A 16,140-nucleotide genomic window follows, 5' to 3' on the forward strand; every position below is an offset into this window, starting at 1 on the left:
TGAGGTATTTCTGATACTGCAGGGACACAAAACCAAATTTTACTCATGGTCTTTGGTCTGCAACATCCGCTCCTCATTGTTCCCGACACAGCCCTGATTTCTTTCTTTCTTTTTAATAATATAACAACATTCTGTGAGCTCACCAACAGGAAGACTAACATTTTGATACAAGCTTACTGTTCCCTGTGAGACCCTTCTCAGTCCCCTCTGTGCCCCTACACACCCCTGCCTCCCTGTCCTAGGGGAGCGACACCACATTCTGGAATCTTGAGTTGATTGTTCTCATTCTCCCCAGATAGATGATTGCTAGAGATGGATGGATGGATGGACAGATGGATGGGTGGATGGACAGATGGATGGATGGATGGACAGACGGATGGATGGATGATGGACGGATGGATGGATGGAAGGACAGATAGATGGATGGAAGGACAGAGAGATGGATGGATGATGGATGGATGGATGGATGGAAGGACAGATGGATGGATGATGATGGACGGATGGATGGATGGAAGGACAGATAGATGGATGGAAGGACAGAGAGATGGATGGATGATGGATGGATGAATGGTCAGACGGATGGGTGGATGGACAGATGGATGGACAATGGATGGATGGATGGAAGGACAGGTGGATGGAAGGATGGGTGGATGGATGGATGGAAGGACAGATGGATGTTAGATAGATGACAGATACACAGATAGATGACATAGAGCTTTATTGTCTATGAAGCTATATTTGTCCCATCAAACTTATATAAAACAACAGTGTAAAGTACTTAATGTATGAACATCAGCTTTGTGTAATTTGTTGGGACTCACCTACTCAATTTCATGCTGCTAGCCTTCTTCCATATTGTTTTGTGACTAGCTCACTCATTGCAACTGCTACAGAGCATTCCATCACATGACTGTATCACCCCTCATTAACCCAAATCCCCTCGACGGTCATTTTGGCTGCTTTCAGACAGTTGCTCTGGTGAACAATGCAGCCGGTCACGTTCTCTCACACGTCTCCTGCATACACATGTGAGATGTTTCACTGGGTTATGTGCCAGGAAGAGACTGCTTGATTATGGGGAACAGAATATTCAGAGAATACACCACACTATTTCCCCAGACGGCTGCGCCAGAGTATCTCTGACGTGCAGGGTGCAAGAGAATCTGGCGGTACACGTGGTCTCCATCATGTGGCCTCATCAGACTTGTGAACATTTGCTAACCTAGGGGCACAACGGACTCTGTTCCTGACTGGCATTTCCCTGGTAACTAGTGAAGCTGGACGTGTCTCTGCTGTGTACATGCTCTGTGACTCGCCTGCGCATGTCCCCCGGGTTATGGAAGGCTCTCCTTGGCTCCACTAAACCTCTGTAGAGTAGAAATGACTGCCTGGCTTGAGCAGGAGGGCTCTGTGAGAAAACCCAGAGGAATTGAAGGCATGGTAACCATGGTGATCATGGGACACTGGGGAACACTCACCAAAGAATGACTTAATTTCTAATCAGCTAATCTTTAAGTCTTCCCAGCTGCACTCATCAGGTAGACCAGCTCTCCCCTGCAAGGCCTCCCCTGGATCAAGACCCCTGACCATGTTGTCTCAGGAAGATGAAAGCTTGTCTTTCTGACCATCTGTGTGTCTTCTTGCCAGACCAGGCCCACATGTTGCCTATTCCCCAAGTTAAGGGATGAAGGCCCAGTGCTCTGGAGGGATTGGAGCAGGGGCCCTGATTTTCCCTTCCGAATAAGGAGGCTTGGGAAGGCGGCAGCTGGAGAGAACCGGGGTCAAGAGGTAGTGCTAACACGGGGGGTTGCAGCCCACAGGAGGGCCCCCCACCACCTGCACACCTTCACAGCTGCCCCACACTCACCACCCCGTCAGCCCCCTTCTCTGTAACCCGTGACTCATGACTTATCCAACTATCATTCTCCACCCTTCACTCATTCATCTTTTATTCTACTTGCTCATTCATTCAGCAAAATTGCCAACTCCCTGCCAGGGGGGCTGGCCTGGGAGGAGAGTTCCGGGGATCTCTGTCCAAGGAAGGCCTGGGGTCCCGGCTCCAAATGAGCAACCTCCCAATAAGCAGCCCACCGGGGGTGGGTAGGGGAGTACAGGATGGAGCCTGACATGGACACCCTGCCCACTTCAACACCCCCCGCCCAACACACAAGCCACACAAACAGCTGAGTGCTCCCTGGGCAAAGCAACTCATGCAGACCAAGCCCCCAGCTTCACTTCTGCCTCCAGACCCTCCCACACGGTCACTGAGTCTCCTGGCTGGACAGACACTCGGCAAGTTTTCCCAAACCCTTCCCGGGCCTTCACCCAGCCAATATTCCCTGGCTGCTCCCAGCCATCTGACCAGCACCAAGAGAAGTGTGAGATCAGGGGAACTTGGGCACAGTGAGGGATGGGGGAGGCTTGCCTTCAGCCTGGGAATTCTGGAACTTCAGCAAAGGCAGGTGATATGACACCCACCTTGCCCACAGACTCTCCTCCTCCTCCTCTACACAAGGGCCCCACCCTCTATCTCTCCATCCTCTAGGACGTCCCCTTGGATGTCCCGTGGATGCCCCAGCTCAGCCTAGACAGCCCTGAGCTTGTCACCGGTTCCACCTATCCCAAACTGCTCCTCATCTGTGCCCTCCCCGGGGTGATCCTCCCCTAGGCCAGGCATGGGCCGTCCCTTCCATCAGCCCTCACTCCCCCCACCACCCAGCCGTCCCCTCCCAGAATTCTGAATCCTACTGCCCTAGACAGGCACCAACCACCCTGTCACATGCTCTGGTCCCTGACCATCCAAGCCCTCCCCCATCTCCACATAGTGACCCACTGGTCCTTCTGAGAACCTGGATGTGAGCCCATGACTCCAATACATGGTCAGCTCTTCACTGCCCGCAGGCTGGACTTCAAAGGTGTCCAGGCCAGCCTGGTTCCCTGAAATTTGGGCTCCTCAGGCTCGAACTTTCCCCAATCACTGTCCACCCTGTCCCCTAATAAGCTTGCTGGCAGAAAGGCCCACCTGTCAACCCCTCCCGAAGCTCAGGGCCAGCAGCACGTGTTCTCCCCAGCAAGAGCCAGATCCCTTGCCCACATGCTGAGGGCTGTGGCCTGCACAACCTCACCTTGTCTGCCCAGGCTCTCAAAGTGCCAACTCAGGGGTGAGTCAAGGTAGATCCATGCCCCGGTTCTGCAGTCCCCGCCCCGGCCCCTCTCTCACTCGGGATCACTTTATGATCAATGTTCTTAGGGGTTTCAATGTCAGCCAACACAGACCCAAGCATCAACCTCGGACAGAAAGACAAGAGAATGACTTTTCAAAACGTAGAACAAAACCGCAACACCCTCCAAGTGCAAAGTCTAACTGAAGGGAGAACCCTCTGTCGTCTCACGCATCCCTGCAGGGACTGGGATGGGCACAGTCCCTCAGGCTGGTGAGACAGCCACATCCCCCAAAGTGACAAGCCACGGACCCTGCGGCTCAGCAAGGCCACACAGGGGATCCGATCCCCAGATGCACTTGCCAAGTGACACGTGACAGTGAAGCAACCGCAGCCCGCCTGAGGTGGACACTGAGAGCATCCCGGGAGGCGGGGGAGGCCTCTGCACCGTCATGCAGACGCATCAGCACTACACGACCCCCTGGCACAGGGGGCGCAGAGAATACAATCATCCCCGCATTTCCCCGTTCCCGCGCGAAGACGCCCTGAATGCACAGGGGCCCCAGGCAGATAGCGGTGGGGCTGGGGCGGGAGACACACTTCTCACCTCACTGACGGGCACGTGGCCTCTATTCAAAAACTTAAGTTAAAAGAAAATGTGGAAGTCCCTCAGCTACTTCCCAGGACCAGGGTCCCTGTACGCCCTGCCCCAGCAGCCCCCTCACGGAAGGGGAAAGAAGCCCCGGAGCCTCACTCTCTGGAGCCCACGGGGGAAGCTCTGGCCCCTCCTGGTACCCTCTGCAGGGGAGCGACCAGGCCCACCTCACCTGTCTGCCCACTGCTCTGTCCCTGGGGCCTAGAGCCTAGCACTTAGCTCCCCAAAAGTGGAAATGAATCCATAAGCACGTAAAACCGTTAGCTTGCTCTCCCCATCTCTCTGGTGGGCACCCTCTGCTTGCTGTGGGCTGTGGGTGGTGCAGATTTCTGGAGCCCAAACTGGGCACTTTAAGTCGGGATCTGGGTGCAGGGCCCAGGCGTGTGCATTCAAGCCCTCATCTGCTGGGATCTCACAGCCACCAGGGAGCTTGCAGGGAGGACTGACTTCCTTACCTGCTCAGAGAAAGGTCCACTTTCCTGTGAAACTCAAGGACCTTTGGGTCTCCAGTGTGCAGATGTTGGGTGAAGGTGGGAGATACCTGGAGACATCTCCGGTGAATGTCCCTCCTATAGAAGGTGAAGGAGCAGGGTGCCTGGGGGTCTTTGTCCAGTGCGGCTCCCCGCTCCAGCACCGTGTGCAGGGCTGAGCTGCCAGCAATGCCCTGGGGCCCCAGGAGCAGGCGGAAGCAGCCAGGAGAGCGGGGCAGGGGGCCAGGGTCTGGCAGTGTGGAGACACCAGATACAGACTGGATCGGACAAGGCAGACGCATCTGTGGGCGGCTGGGGGCACAGGCAGGGGGAAGGGTGGGAGAAAGACCGCCAGGGAAGGTGCACTGGGAGGAGCTGTTATTTCAGAGGAGGTCGCAAGTCTGGGGAGGCGGGGGGCTCGGCAGAATAGGGGAGGAGTCAAGAGCAAGCGTCAGGCCCCTAGAAAGGAAGGGTGTCCACCCTCCCATCCCCCCACCCCCCTGTGCCATCCACCCTGCCAGCCGGAACAAGGTTCCTCTGTCTGCACCCCCCCGGCACCCCACGAGCTGGGTGTATCCCCACCTCACAGACAGAAGCAAGGCTCAGAGGGGATGCAGGACTTGGTCAAGATCAAACAGCAAGAGACATCTGAGTCCAGGCATTTCCTGCAAACGCGGTGAAGATTTCAGTGTGTCAGGTCTTACCTCTTCCAGGTCTGTTTCCTCGGTGTCAAGTGGGCATAACAAGACCTCTAACCGGGCTGAGGTCAGGTGCAAACGAGGAGATGGACAGCTGCTCTGAGAGGGACAGGCCCCAGCCCCACCGGTCCTGCAGCTTCCCTGGGCCTGCACCAGAGGCCCTCGAGACCCCCCAGGAGCCAGGCTGCTCCAGAGCGTGGGTGCCCATCTCCTCTGTGAGGCTGCCAAAATCCTGAGCTCACCTCCCACGAGGACACCCGAAGGACTAGAGACCCATCTCAATCCTGGAGCCAGCGCACAAGTCCTCTGATGCAGTGATCCTAACCAGGCGCTGGCAATGGGAGTCTGGCGTGACCCCCCAGCATTTACCTGCTGCGAACGCCAAGGAGTCTCACCACCAGCAACAGAACCCACTGCAGTAACTACTAATTAAACGAGGGGACATGTCTTCGTATCAATAAATGGTGAAAGGGTATTTCTCTTAAACTCATCAGCTGTCCCTCATAAAGAAATCTAATTGAAATATGAATAAACAGTGTAAGCTAAATAAAGACTGATTTCAACTCCAAAAGCAAACATCGACTCAAGGTGCCACAGGGAAGTCCGGTGAACAGACACGCCCTGGGCCGTGTCATCGGTCAGCCGGCTTCAAGGCCCCGCTAACGCAACAGGCACAAAAATTGAATACCCAACAAAAATATTGGGAAAGCAGAGTCGTCTTCATTTGTACACTGCCTGGTGGCATACCTTGAACATCTAAGAGACGGCAACAATGGAATGTGCAAAGCTCAGTGCTGGAAAATAAGTAGCTCTTCCTTGCGTGGGTTCAGCGCTGTCGGTGGCCGCCCCGTGTCACACCCACACCCTCTGCACCTTGTGGACACCCCCGCATGTGAGCCGCATGCGTCTGGAATTCAGGAGCGCACTCAGCAGCCTCCCAGCCCCGAGGGCGTCCCTACATGACTTTGGCTCTGCCGGGGAGATGCATCCAGACCACACCACCGAGCAGGGCTGAGGAGGGGCGAGGGGCCGCGCTCCGCCCGCCTGGAGAGCCCCCACTCCCACCCCCCACCAGCAGAGCCCCTCCTGAAAGCCCTCCACTGACTCCCGCGGCCTGGGCTGTCGAACTCACACGTGTGAGCACAGCCGAGCGAGGAGCGGAACTTTACTCTTTCTGTCACAGTTTTTCTCTCCAGACCCATCTGACCAGGCGACAGAAGCCCGATGTCTTGGTCTCTTCCCTCCCAGGGCTGCGTGCAATGAGGGACGACAGGCAGATCCACTGCCTCACCCCTGCCCTATCTGGTCCATGCACAGCGCCCGGGACACACAGGCTGTGCCCTCACTCGGGTCACTGTGGCCTCGCCCTGACCCTTGTTCCCAGGCCCCACCACAGCGTGGAGGCCCCAGGCTGTCTGCAGCCCCCCTACCAAGACCTCCGCCAGCGGGTACCGCTCGGGTCCTGCTGCTCAGGAGCCTCTCTCTGGGACCCACCCCACCCTCCGCTCCTTCAGGCCCTTCTGCCGGCTCAGCCCAGGGGCATCTCTGCCTAGTTTGAGGAAGGTCCCGCTCTCCCTCCCCGTATGAAGCGTTTCCACAGGCTTCTCTGCAGACTTATTCCCTCCGACTCAGAGAGGACCGTGGCACCGTAGGGGGGAGCTCTTGGAAACATGGAGGCCAGTGATCCACGGGCTCCGTCGGTTGTCTGCCCTACTGATCCCCCAAACCCCCAGCCGTCCTGCTTAAATGAAGGCCAGGTGGGGGGTGGGTACTTCTAGAAAGAACGGCATGAAGAAAATGAAAAACCAGCTCACCACACCAAAAATGACCACTGTGGTTTAAAGAAAAGGAGGAAGTCCCAGTTACAACCACCAAAACTACAGGTTACCTAGCTTAGATGCCGAGGGAGGTACAAGACCCACAGGGGGGAACGAGCCAGAACAGGGGTGCGATCAGGTGGCCGCCGGATGGACAGGAGCTCCGCGCTCCAAGTGGGAAGCCCTCATGCCGCGGAGACAGCCTCCGGCCCCAGCGGCACGCAAACCGGTGAAACTGCAGTCAACATCCTGACTGTTATTCTGGAACTGCACAAACGGATTCCAGCATTCACCTGTAAGAATAAATCGCAAGAAGTGACAATCTTCTTTTCAAAAGAGGAGCAAGGAGGGGACTTGCCTCACCAGCTGGTGAACGTGGGCAGCGCCCGGTGGGGCCCACGCGCGGTGGCCAGAACACACACCATGGGTGTCATGCGCGCTATGACCAAGGTGGCACTTGGAGTCACGGGGAAAGACAGGTGCGTTCATGAACAACATCGACAAACACCGGCCATGTATTTCAAAGAGGTCCTGCCTCCTGCCGCATGGTAAACAAACTCCGGGTGCATCGGGTATCTGAAGGAAGTAGCCAAATCCGTAACAGTAGCAGAATATAAAGACTGTTTTCCTAAGATAAGGGCAGAGGAGGCTCTCCTACGATCTGAAAGCCAGAAACGATAAAAGAACAATTAGATTCAACCACACAGAACTTGAGGACGTGCACGCATGTACTGGGAAAACACCAAAAATGAAGATACTTGGAAAACACAGACCACAGGAAAGATGGTACCTCACAAGAGGGCCTTATACTCCTGTAGGAAAAGACAAAAGCCCAAAGCGGACCAAGGGTGCGACCGGCAATTACAGAAGAGACGCTCATAAGTCGGGACAAACTCGTAAGACGTTCGATCTCACTACTAAGTTCTCCAATGGAAATCAGGGTAAGATCCTACTCTTCGTCTCCCAGGCTGACGGGAGCTCCCAGGGGATCCATGGGGGAAGGGTGGAGGGGCCCGGGAGGAGGGACGGGCGCAGCCTTCCTTCGGGGAGATCTGCTCCTTCCAAGGAGATGGGGTTTTTCTGGCTCAACCGCACACTTCCTGAATCCGCCTGAGACGGAGAGTCACTGGACTCCATAAGGACATGAGGACGAGGGTGGTCACGGCAGTGCCGATCAGAGACTGAGAGCGGGCCCCTCTGCCCTCAGGTGAGGGCTGGTTAAGAAAAGCGCGGTTTGCTCATGCAGAGGAATACTAAGCAGACACTGAAAACAAAAGGTCCACGTAGATCCGGACAGGATGACCTTGGTGGATTCTTCAGAGAAATTATCAAGTGGCACACATCGCGCTGTCCATGTGCCCAGCCGGACCCAGCACGCCCCACAGACGGTGGGGTCCAACCCCGCAATGGCAACTCATCACGGCGGAGACGGCTCACTCGCTCTCAGGCGTGGGGACCCAGACTTGGATGGGGCAGCTGGGGAGTGGAGAAAGGAGAGCTCAGAGCAGGCTCTCTGGGCCATGCTGCCCCGAGCCTCCCTTCGCCTTGAATCGCACAGCTGGAAGGATCTCCCCACTTCTGTGTTTTAAATACTTCCCTCAGGTAATAAATTCGCACACAAAGATTGACCTGAAAGTTGGTTTGAACCCATGGGGCAGCATCTTGTCCTCTGGGAACCTCCAGGGCCCCCATGGAACCGCATCCTAGGTGGCACCAGCTTCTGGCCTCTGAATCCTCAAGCCGCTCTTCACACTTGCACTAAGTGAGAGTGCCCAGTCCCTACACGCCCCCAAACACCAGACACAGCGGTGGGCAGCACACTTTACTGAGGTTTGGGCGGCATTGCAGGGCAGCAGAGCAAACTTAAAACGGAGCGGGAGACACGTCCCTGGCCAGTGCCACCAGCAGGAAATGGACATGGTCTCCAGCGACTCCTCTCCTGTCTTGTTCACCCCGGACTCCCAGGTCCCTCTCCCTCAACCACACACAGGAGCCTCGGGAGGACTGCCACGGCCAGCTCTTAGTGAAACCACGGTTCTTGCCAAGGGATCCAGGACCCAGGAGCACCCACAGCCTGGGTCAGCCACAGAAGGATGAGGAAGAACTGACTAAAGGCCAGACCCCAGAGAAGCGTGGGGTGACTGCTGACATCACGTGGTGAGCCTGGGCCACGGGGTGACCCACGTGGCCTGGGAGCGTGGGAGATTGGGCTGAACCCAGGGGTGCAGGGACAAAACCAGAGACCCACCACCAGAGCAGGAAGGGCCAGAAGTGATCCCTAAGATCTACCTGCAGTTGCTCCCCTGCCTCCTCCCGCCCGAGGCACCCAGTCCATCTGCGCCATCCCACGTGGGGCTGCCTCAGCCCCCGCTCAGGGGCTGGCCTTCACGACCCTGCCCAAGGAGGTGCCCTAGGTGGGGGCAAGGGGTCTCTGGTTAAGAGGCCGAGTCTGGGCACAAGAGTGCTCCCAACAGCTCTTTGGGGAGCGGGCCCCCGAGTCTGATCACGGCAAGGCTCCATGAAAGAGCGAGTGAGAGAAAGAGCAAGAGGAAGGGACACGCAGGGCGTGTGTGTCTGCGTGTCCCTGTGTGTGCACAGACGTGCATGTGTGTGGGCTGGGGCACACCAGTCCGGGCGCTGGTGTGACATCCCTGTTTCAGCGTGCACACCTGTGGACGTCTGCGGGGGCTCGCGTGTGCATCTGTGCGAGTGGGCGTGGACGCGGAGCACACCCCTGCAGGCATGGATGTGCGCGTGCACTCACACACGCTTACAAGGCCTTACCCTCGTGTCCCTGTCCCGAGATTCTGTCCACTCTAACCTCCGCTCCCATCCGCTACCAGGCCCCAGGTGCCCCAGGCTGCCCAGCACACCCACAAACCCCCAGTCCCAGTGGCCCACGTCCTCGGAGCCCCTCTCCCTGCTCTGCCAGCCTGACCCCCACACCCAGGCTCAGACCCAGGTCTCTGGACCAGAAGTGAGTTTATTTCTCTGCGGAATATGCCCTCGAAGCCGTCGGTTGGGCTGGGCCTGGCTCTGCCTGGCTTCCCCTTGGAGACCTGGGGGTCCCAGCTCCCAGCCCTCACCCCCCGGGGCTTCCTGCAGACACCGGGTCTCCTAGAGGCGTCCTGCTGGCCGGGACTCAGAGCTGGTGGAGAGAGGGAGGCCTCACGGCTCAGGGAGGGGCAAGGGCCAGGCTCCAGGGAGGAAGCTCGGAGCCCTGCAGGAGGGAGAGGGCCTCAGGGCCCAGCCCCAAGGAGGGCGGGCCCGAGGCTGAGCAGGAGGCCCCCAGCCAGGGCCCAGAGGCTGCCCCCCGCCCCCGGCCCCCCGTTGCACAGGTCTCCCCCGCAACAGTCCACATCCACTTTTAAGATCCCAGAGTTAATGAAGCCCATCAGATAGTCTGAGAAGAAGTGTCGTTTCACGAAGTCACAGGATGAGGCGCACATCTTGTTCACGGAATGATCCTTCCTGCCTGGGGAAGAGGTAGGAGAGCCTGGGACAGGAGCGGCACCTGGGCCCTCTCTGCCTCACGCCCAGGGCCAGGACCCAGCCCAGGAAGCAGCTCGGGACCCCAGACAGCAGAGCTGAGCTTTTCAACCCACCCACCCTGTCTCAGCGATCTGGAGAGGGCCACAGGGGGCACCTGCTCAGCCTCACACAGCAGGCCACCCACAGCCCTGCGCCTTTAGTCGAGGACAGAGGGGCTCAGATGACACCCCCAACCGCTCCCCACCCAGGCCCCGGTCCTGACTCACTGCTACTGGGGTCGGTGATCCGGACGCTGGCGCACACTGTATCCGACGGCTGGCACTGCTTTGGGGTGCAATGGCTCGAGTTGGTGGTCAGGGTGCAGTCCTGGCACCACAGGCCATGAGCTGGGCAGGGCACAAGGACTCCGATGACCAGAGGAACCGGGGGCCAAGCCAGCCGTCCCCCTGTCCCCTCCCACCCGCCTACTGCGGGCACTGCTAGGAGAACCAGGCCGCTGTAGGAGGCCGAGCACCCCCTGCCAGGAGGGAGCAGGCACCTGGAGGTCAGGCCCTGGGAGAACCTGTGTGCCTTCCCCGCCACTTGGGGGGAGGGTCCCACCATTGCAACTCTGGCAGCCCCTGGCCACCCTGGCGGCGGCAGGCACAGGTGTGCACACGCCAGCCCCACATCTCTCAGCCCTCTGGTGCTCTCTTGCACACTCCTACCCCTCCCACACCTCCCCGCAGACTTCTCTTGTTTCGAGGAAAGAAGGACCACACAGACTTGATGGGAGGCCAGGTGGGGCTCTGAGAAGCGATGGAGCGCGAGAACCCCGCCCTGAGCGAGGGGCGTCCGTGCAGGACTAGCCGCCGGTGCGGAAAACCGGGAGGAAAACCGCTCGGTGCCCTCAGGAGCCAGGAGGACCCCGCGTGGCTGGGGCTGGGGCTGGAGCTGGAGCACCGTGAGTGAAGGCGACAGGCGCGAGGGCCGGCTGGTGTCGCCAGGGTCCCGGAGAGGGTGTGGATGTGACCGGCACCGTCGGAGGATGGCGGCCCCGCAGCCCGGCTCTCTCCGGAGCCGCCTCGGGCTCCTCCGGCGACCTGGCCCAGGCCCGCGGGGCGCCCCCACACTCACCGGGCGCAGAGCACAGCAGGGCGGCCAGCAGCACCAGGCCGAGGCCGTTCATGGCTGCAGGCAGCATGCTCCAGGCGGGCCTCGGGAAGGCGCGGGGGTTGGGGGCGGAGGTTCTCCGGGCGCGGGCCTGGCAAGGAGAAGCCTCGGTCAGGAGCCCCAGCCTCCTGCCAGCCCGAAGCCCCCTCCCCTCTTTTGGCACGGGATCGCAATGTACCCCCCTCCTCGGAATCTCAGAGCTGGGGGGGCGGGTGGAGATTGTTCGCAAGCTCGCAAAGCCCCACCCCCAGCCCATCCCCCAGAGCGTCCACCATCACAGCATTCCCTCCAGGGAGAATAGGTCTGCCGTCTCGGGCAGGGTGACAGCTCGAAACGCCCCAACCCGCTCCTGGCACCTGTGGGGTGGGGGGTCAGGGGGAGCGCGTCTTCTCCTCCTTGGGGAGCGGTAGGTGCGTCCGGAGAGAAGAGGGCTAGACAAGGTGCGAGCAGGCGGTACCTGCCGATGGAGGAGGGGCGCGAGCCACGTCCCCACCCCCACCCCTGGGCTGGGGGCCCGGGAACCCCGCGCCGAATCCCCTCCCGTCGCCTCCTGCGCGTGCCCGGGCGCTCACCGCAGGTCGGGGCGTGGAGGGCGGGCCTCGGGTCGGGGGCGCACTCACATCCCTGGGGGGTCGGCACTCCAGCGCTCCGGGAGGCGCGAGGAGCGGTGCCCTTCGGTCTCCCTGCGGACCGGAACCCGGGCGCAGCCTTGTCTTTCGGGGAACGCAGCCGCAGACGCGGACCCCGCGCGAGGGGCGGGGCGGAGCGGAGCCGGGGCGGGGGCGCGCGGGGGCGCGCGGGGGGCGGGGGCGGCGGGAGAAGCGCGGGCGGGGCGCCCGGGGCTCGGTGCCGCGGCGGGTCACTGTCCTGGGCCGTCCGCGCCCCTCGACAGGCAGCGCCCGGCCCGCGCGCCCGTCCCCTCCGGTGCCGGCTCCCGCCGCGGCCGCCCCGCGCGCCCCTCCACGGGCGTGGGCAAGATCCCTTCCCCCTCCGCTTGGCCGAGATCCCCTCGGAATTTCTCGGAAGAACGTTTACTGCGAAAGGAAGCGAGCGAAACGCACAAAGACGCAGAGAGTGGGGGAGGTAACAGCGAAGGGGATTCGCGCAGGTCCTGGTTCGCAGGCTCCCATACCTGGAGCCGTCCCCTCCCCAGCTCCGTCGTCGCGGCTTCGATGGTTTGAGGCTGCGCTCCCCCACCCCGCCCCCGACCCAGAGCACCCGCGACGACCCCCGCCAGCCACCGCTGCCCCAGGGACTGAGGGCTCCAACCACGCCCCCGTCGGAGGATCGAGTCCCAAGGGCTGCTCGCGGCATTCAAGGCCGTCCGCCGCCTGCTTGGCCAGTTTCTCAGCTTTGTCTCTCGCCTTCCCGCCCCACAAAGCTTTTGAGTGCTGTGCCTTTGCACTTGCTGTCCCCTGCGCCTGGAATCCATCTCTGCTGAGCACTGAGCTCCAGCTACTGCGCAAGCGTTGGGGGTCCTTCCTTTTGCCCTGCCTTCATTTGGCCAACAAATATTCATGGAGTACCCACTGTCAGCCCATCGCTGCCCTGGGCCTGGGAGACCACAACGAAAATGTTCACCCAGTCTTGCATCAGACAAAGGATCATCACTGATATGCCCCTGTGAGAGGAGCCAATCACAGTTAGCCTTGCCTGAGCACCTAGTGTGTGTTCTGTTCCAGGCACGTGTGTCATGATAGCTCCACCCCCACCTGCTGTGGAAGTATTCTTGACATCCCCATCTTACAATGAGGAAGCCCAAGCACAGAGAGCTTGAGCTCCCTGCCCAAGGTCACACGGTGACCAGGTGACCCTGCTGGTATTGGAACCTAAGCAGCTTGGCGGCAGGACCTGTCCACCTCAGCGCTCAGCGCCCTGGAGGACCGAAGGCAGAGGACACAGACAGGCAAGCCCAGCCTGGGGACTGGGCTCCCACAGATTCAGTTCAAACAGGAGTTCAAAGTCAAAAATCAGCAAACATCCAAAGAAAACAGGCCTGCAGAGACACAACAGAAACAATGAAGAGGAACAGATTTAAATCTCTACAAACTTTCTAAACTGAAAGTGGCAGATATAGAATATAAAATTAACCTATCTTGTGGGTTTAAAACGTACTTAAAAGGGTGCCTGGGTGGCTCAGTCGGTTAAGCGACTGCCTTCGGCTCAGGTCATGATCCCAGGGTCCTGGGATCACGTCCCACATCGGGCTCCCTGCTCTGCGGGGAGCCTGCTTCTCCTTCTCCTCCTCCCCCTGCTGGTGTTCCCTCTCTCGCTGTGTCTCTCTCTGTCAAATAAATAAATAAAATCTTTAAAAATAATAATAATAAAAAAAATAAAACGTACTTAAAGGAAAGAACAAGGTACTAGCAAAACTGACTGTGCTTAGCGGAAAAAAAGGAGTGCCTCTAGAAGTAAAAAACTTCCCACCGAAATTAAAAGGTTATCAGAAACGTTGAGAGATGTATGCCAAATGAAAATAAAGTCACTAAAAACATACATGGTATGGCTTCACTTCTATGAGACATCCAGAACGGAAAAGTCCAAAGAAGAGGGAACAGAGATTCGCGGTTGCCTCAGGCTGGGAGGAGGGAGGAATGGGGAGTTTCTGCTAAAGGTCAAGGGGTTTCTTTTCAAGTGATGAAAATGTTTTAAAAAGATAGTGATGATAGTTGTACCACACTGTGAATGTACTAAAACCCACTGAATCAGAGACTTTAAAAGGTGAACTTTACAGCATGCGAGTTGCGTCTCGGTCAAGCTGTTGTGTAGAAACAACAGCAAATGCACGAGCACACACAGGAGACACAACTGAAGAAGGAGTTCGCGAACTGGAGTCTGAGTCTCCAGAAATTATCAAGAACGTGTGCAAGAGGAGATAGAAGATGGAAGGAGAGGTCAGGACACCCAACGGGTCGTGTGTGGAGCACTGAGGGAAGTCTGGGCAGAGCCCCAAAGGGAAGAGAGCCAGTGTGGGAAGACATGATGCGTCAGAACCAGTGATGGAGACGCGCCCGCGTCCAGCTCTTGATTTCGGCTCCAGATCCAGCCCCACATGTCGGGCTCTGCGCTGGGCAGGGGTGGGGGGGATGGGGGGGTGGGGGGTCTGCTGGAGAGTCTCTCTCCCGCTCCCCCTCCCGCTCCCCCTCTCTCTCTTAAAAAAAAAAGAACTGATGAAAGAAGCATTTACAGAGAAGCACCATGTGTGCTAAATAGAATCAATAAGCAGGAAATTCGCACCTAGTACAGCGTCGTGAAGGTCGTGAAGCTGCAGACTACTGAAGGCAAAAGAAGATGCTTCGGTAGCCGACAAGAAAGGGACCTGCCTGAGCTCCAAAGGAACAGCAGCTAGGCTGGCAGCTTCGGCAGCAGCAGGGGCGCCAAGACAGGGAATAGCACCCAGGAAGTGTGCTCAGACGAAAGGAACTGTCAGCTAAGAACTTTACACACTGTTTTCCAAAAATCAGTGGAAAATAAATGTTTCAGATAATTCAAAGTTTAGACAAATAAATGTCTTCAGATGACATGTTGGAGACGTTGAGAGAGCTTACCTCTAGCAGGCACTTTTAAAGAATGTACTTCAGGAGGGAAGGGCTAGACATGAGAAGGAACTGTGTGAAGAGACTGGCTGACGAGAGGGAAATAGCTGTTCGCTTTGTCGTCTAAGACGGTAGGAGCGTGTGATAGGTGAAGTTTGAGCTGCAGCATGTGGAACAAGAGGAGGTGACTGAGTCAGAGGGTCCCCAGACCTTTGCACCGTTTGACAGGCAGCACTGCTCACCACGAACGTTCGACTGTGTTCAGACATTAAGGATGCAGGGACGGTTTCGAGGTAACCAGCACCTTGTGGGAACCCTACCTGTGCACAGGCTGGGAATGGAAAAGTCGGTGTGTCTGGCACTCAGTGATTGGGGGGCAGGGGTGGAGGGAGGTGAAATCAGAAAAGAGGGCAAATGTCAGACCCTTCGTGGCTTTGAAGTCATATTACAGATCATGGACTGTGTCCCAAGCACTTTAGTGTACTAGCTGGGAAGTCTTTGAATCACAAGTCAAAATACCCATCCATGAGTGTGATGGTTAATTCTGTGTGTCAACCTGGTTGGTTCACAGCGCCCAGATGTTTAGTCAAACATTGTTCTGGGTGTTCCTGTAACATTTATATCAGTAGACTTTGAGTGAAACAAATTTCTCTCCATGGTGTGGGTGGGCCTCATCCAATCAGTTGAAGGCCTGGATAGAACAAAAAACTGACTTGCTCTGAGCAAGAGGGAGTTCTGCCCGCAGCCAGCCTTTGAATTTGAAGGAGCACTGGCTCTTTCTGACCCTCCTGCCAGACTCCGGAAATCACATGAGCCAATTCCTTAACATAAATCTTTCTGTACAAATATACACATCCCACTGGTTCTGCTTCTCAGGAGAACCCTGACCGTCACAGGGAGTGACTTACACTTGGTGAGTCAGGGCTGGTGGGGCTCGAAGCTCACCGGAGGCTCTGTCCCTTTCCCCTGAGCCTCCCAGCCTTCCCATCAATATCAAAGGAAGACACACAGGGAAAGGGAGCTGGGATGGCTTCAAGCTCGGTGGTCAGCACTGTCTGCAGAAGCAGAGGTGGAAAGGGCTGAGGCAGGGCACACACATCATCAGCTGACATTTCAGATGATCCCCATGGCTGCTGAGTAGAGAATGGCCTGGAATTTC

At 57.8% G+C, this 16,140-nt stretch overlaps 1 protein-coding gene across 2 annotated transcripts; it reads right to left on the reverse strand.

Annotated features, from left to right (window-relative positions):
* Positions 1-4,906: 4,906 nt before the first annotated feature.
* On the reverse strand, positions 4,907-12,197 carry LOC102744798 (lymphocyte antigen 6 family member H). Of its 2 annotated transcripts, none has more exons than XM_006748683.3 (4): positions 12,066-12,197; positions 11,410-11,536; positions 10,560-10,679; positions 4,907-10,276 (listed from the first exon to the last, which is right to left on the reverse strand). In XM_006748683.3, the coding sequence occupies exons 2-4, from the start codon at positions 11,474-11,476 to the stop codon at positions 10,041-10,043; spliced, it is 423 nt and encodes a 140-aa protein (XP_006748746.1). In that variant the 5' UTR covers positions 11,477-11,536; positions 12,066-12,197; the 3' UTR covers positions 4,907-10,040. The 2 variants fall into 2 exon arrangements, with proteins under 2 accessions (XP_006748746.1, XP_006748745.1); XM_006748682.3 differs by having other exon boundaries at positions 12,018-12,197.
* Between the last annotated feature and the right edge of the window lie 3,943 nt (positions 12,198-16,140).

Source organism: Leptonychotes weddellii, chromosome 4 (genome assembly GCF_054177405.1).
Source record: "Leptonychotes weddellii isolate Sample4059 chromosome 4, ASM5417740v2, whole genome shotgun sequence".
Taxonomy (NCBI): Eukaryota; Metazoa; Chordata; class Mammalia; order Carnivora; family Phocidae; genus Leptonychotes; species Leptonychotes weddellii.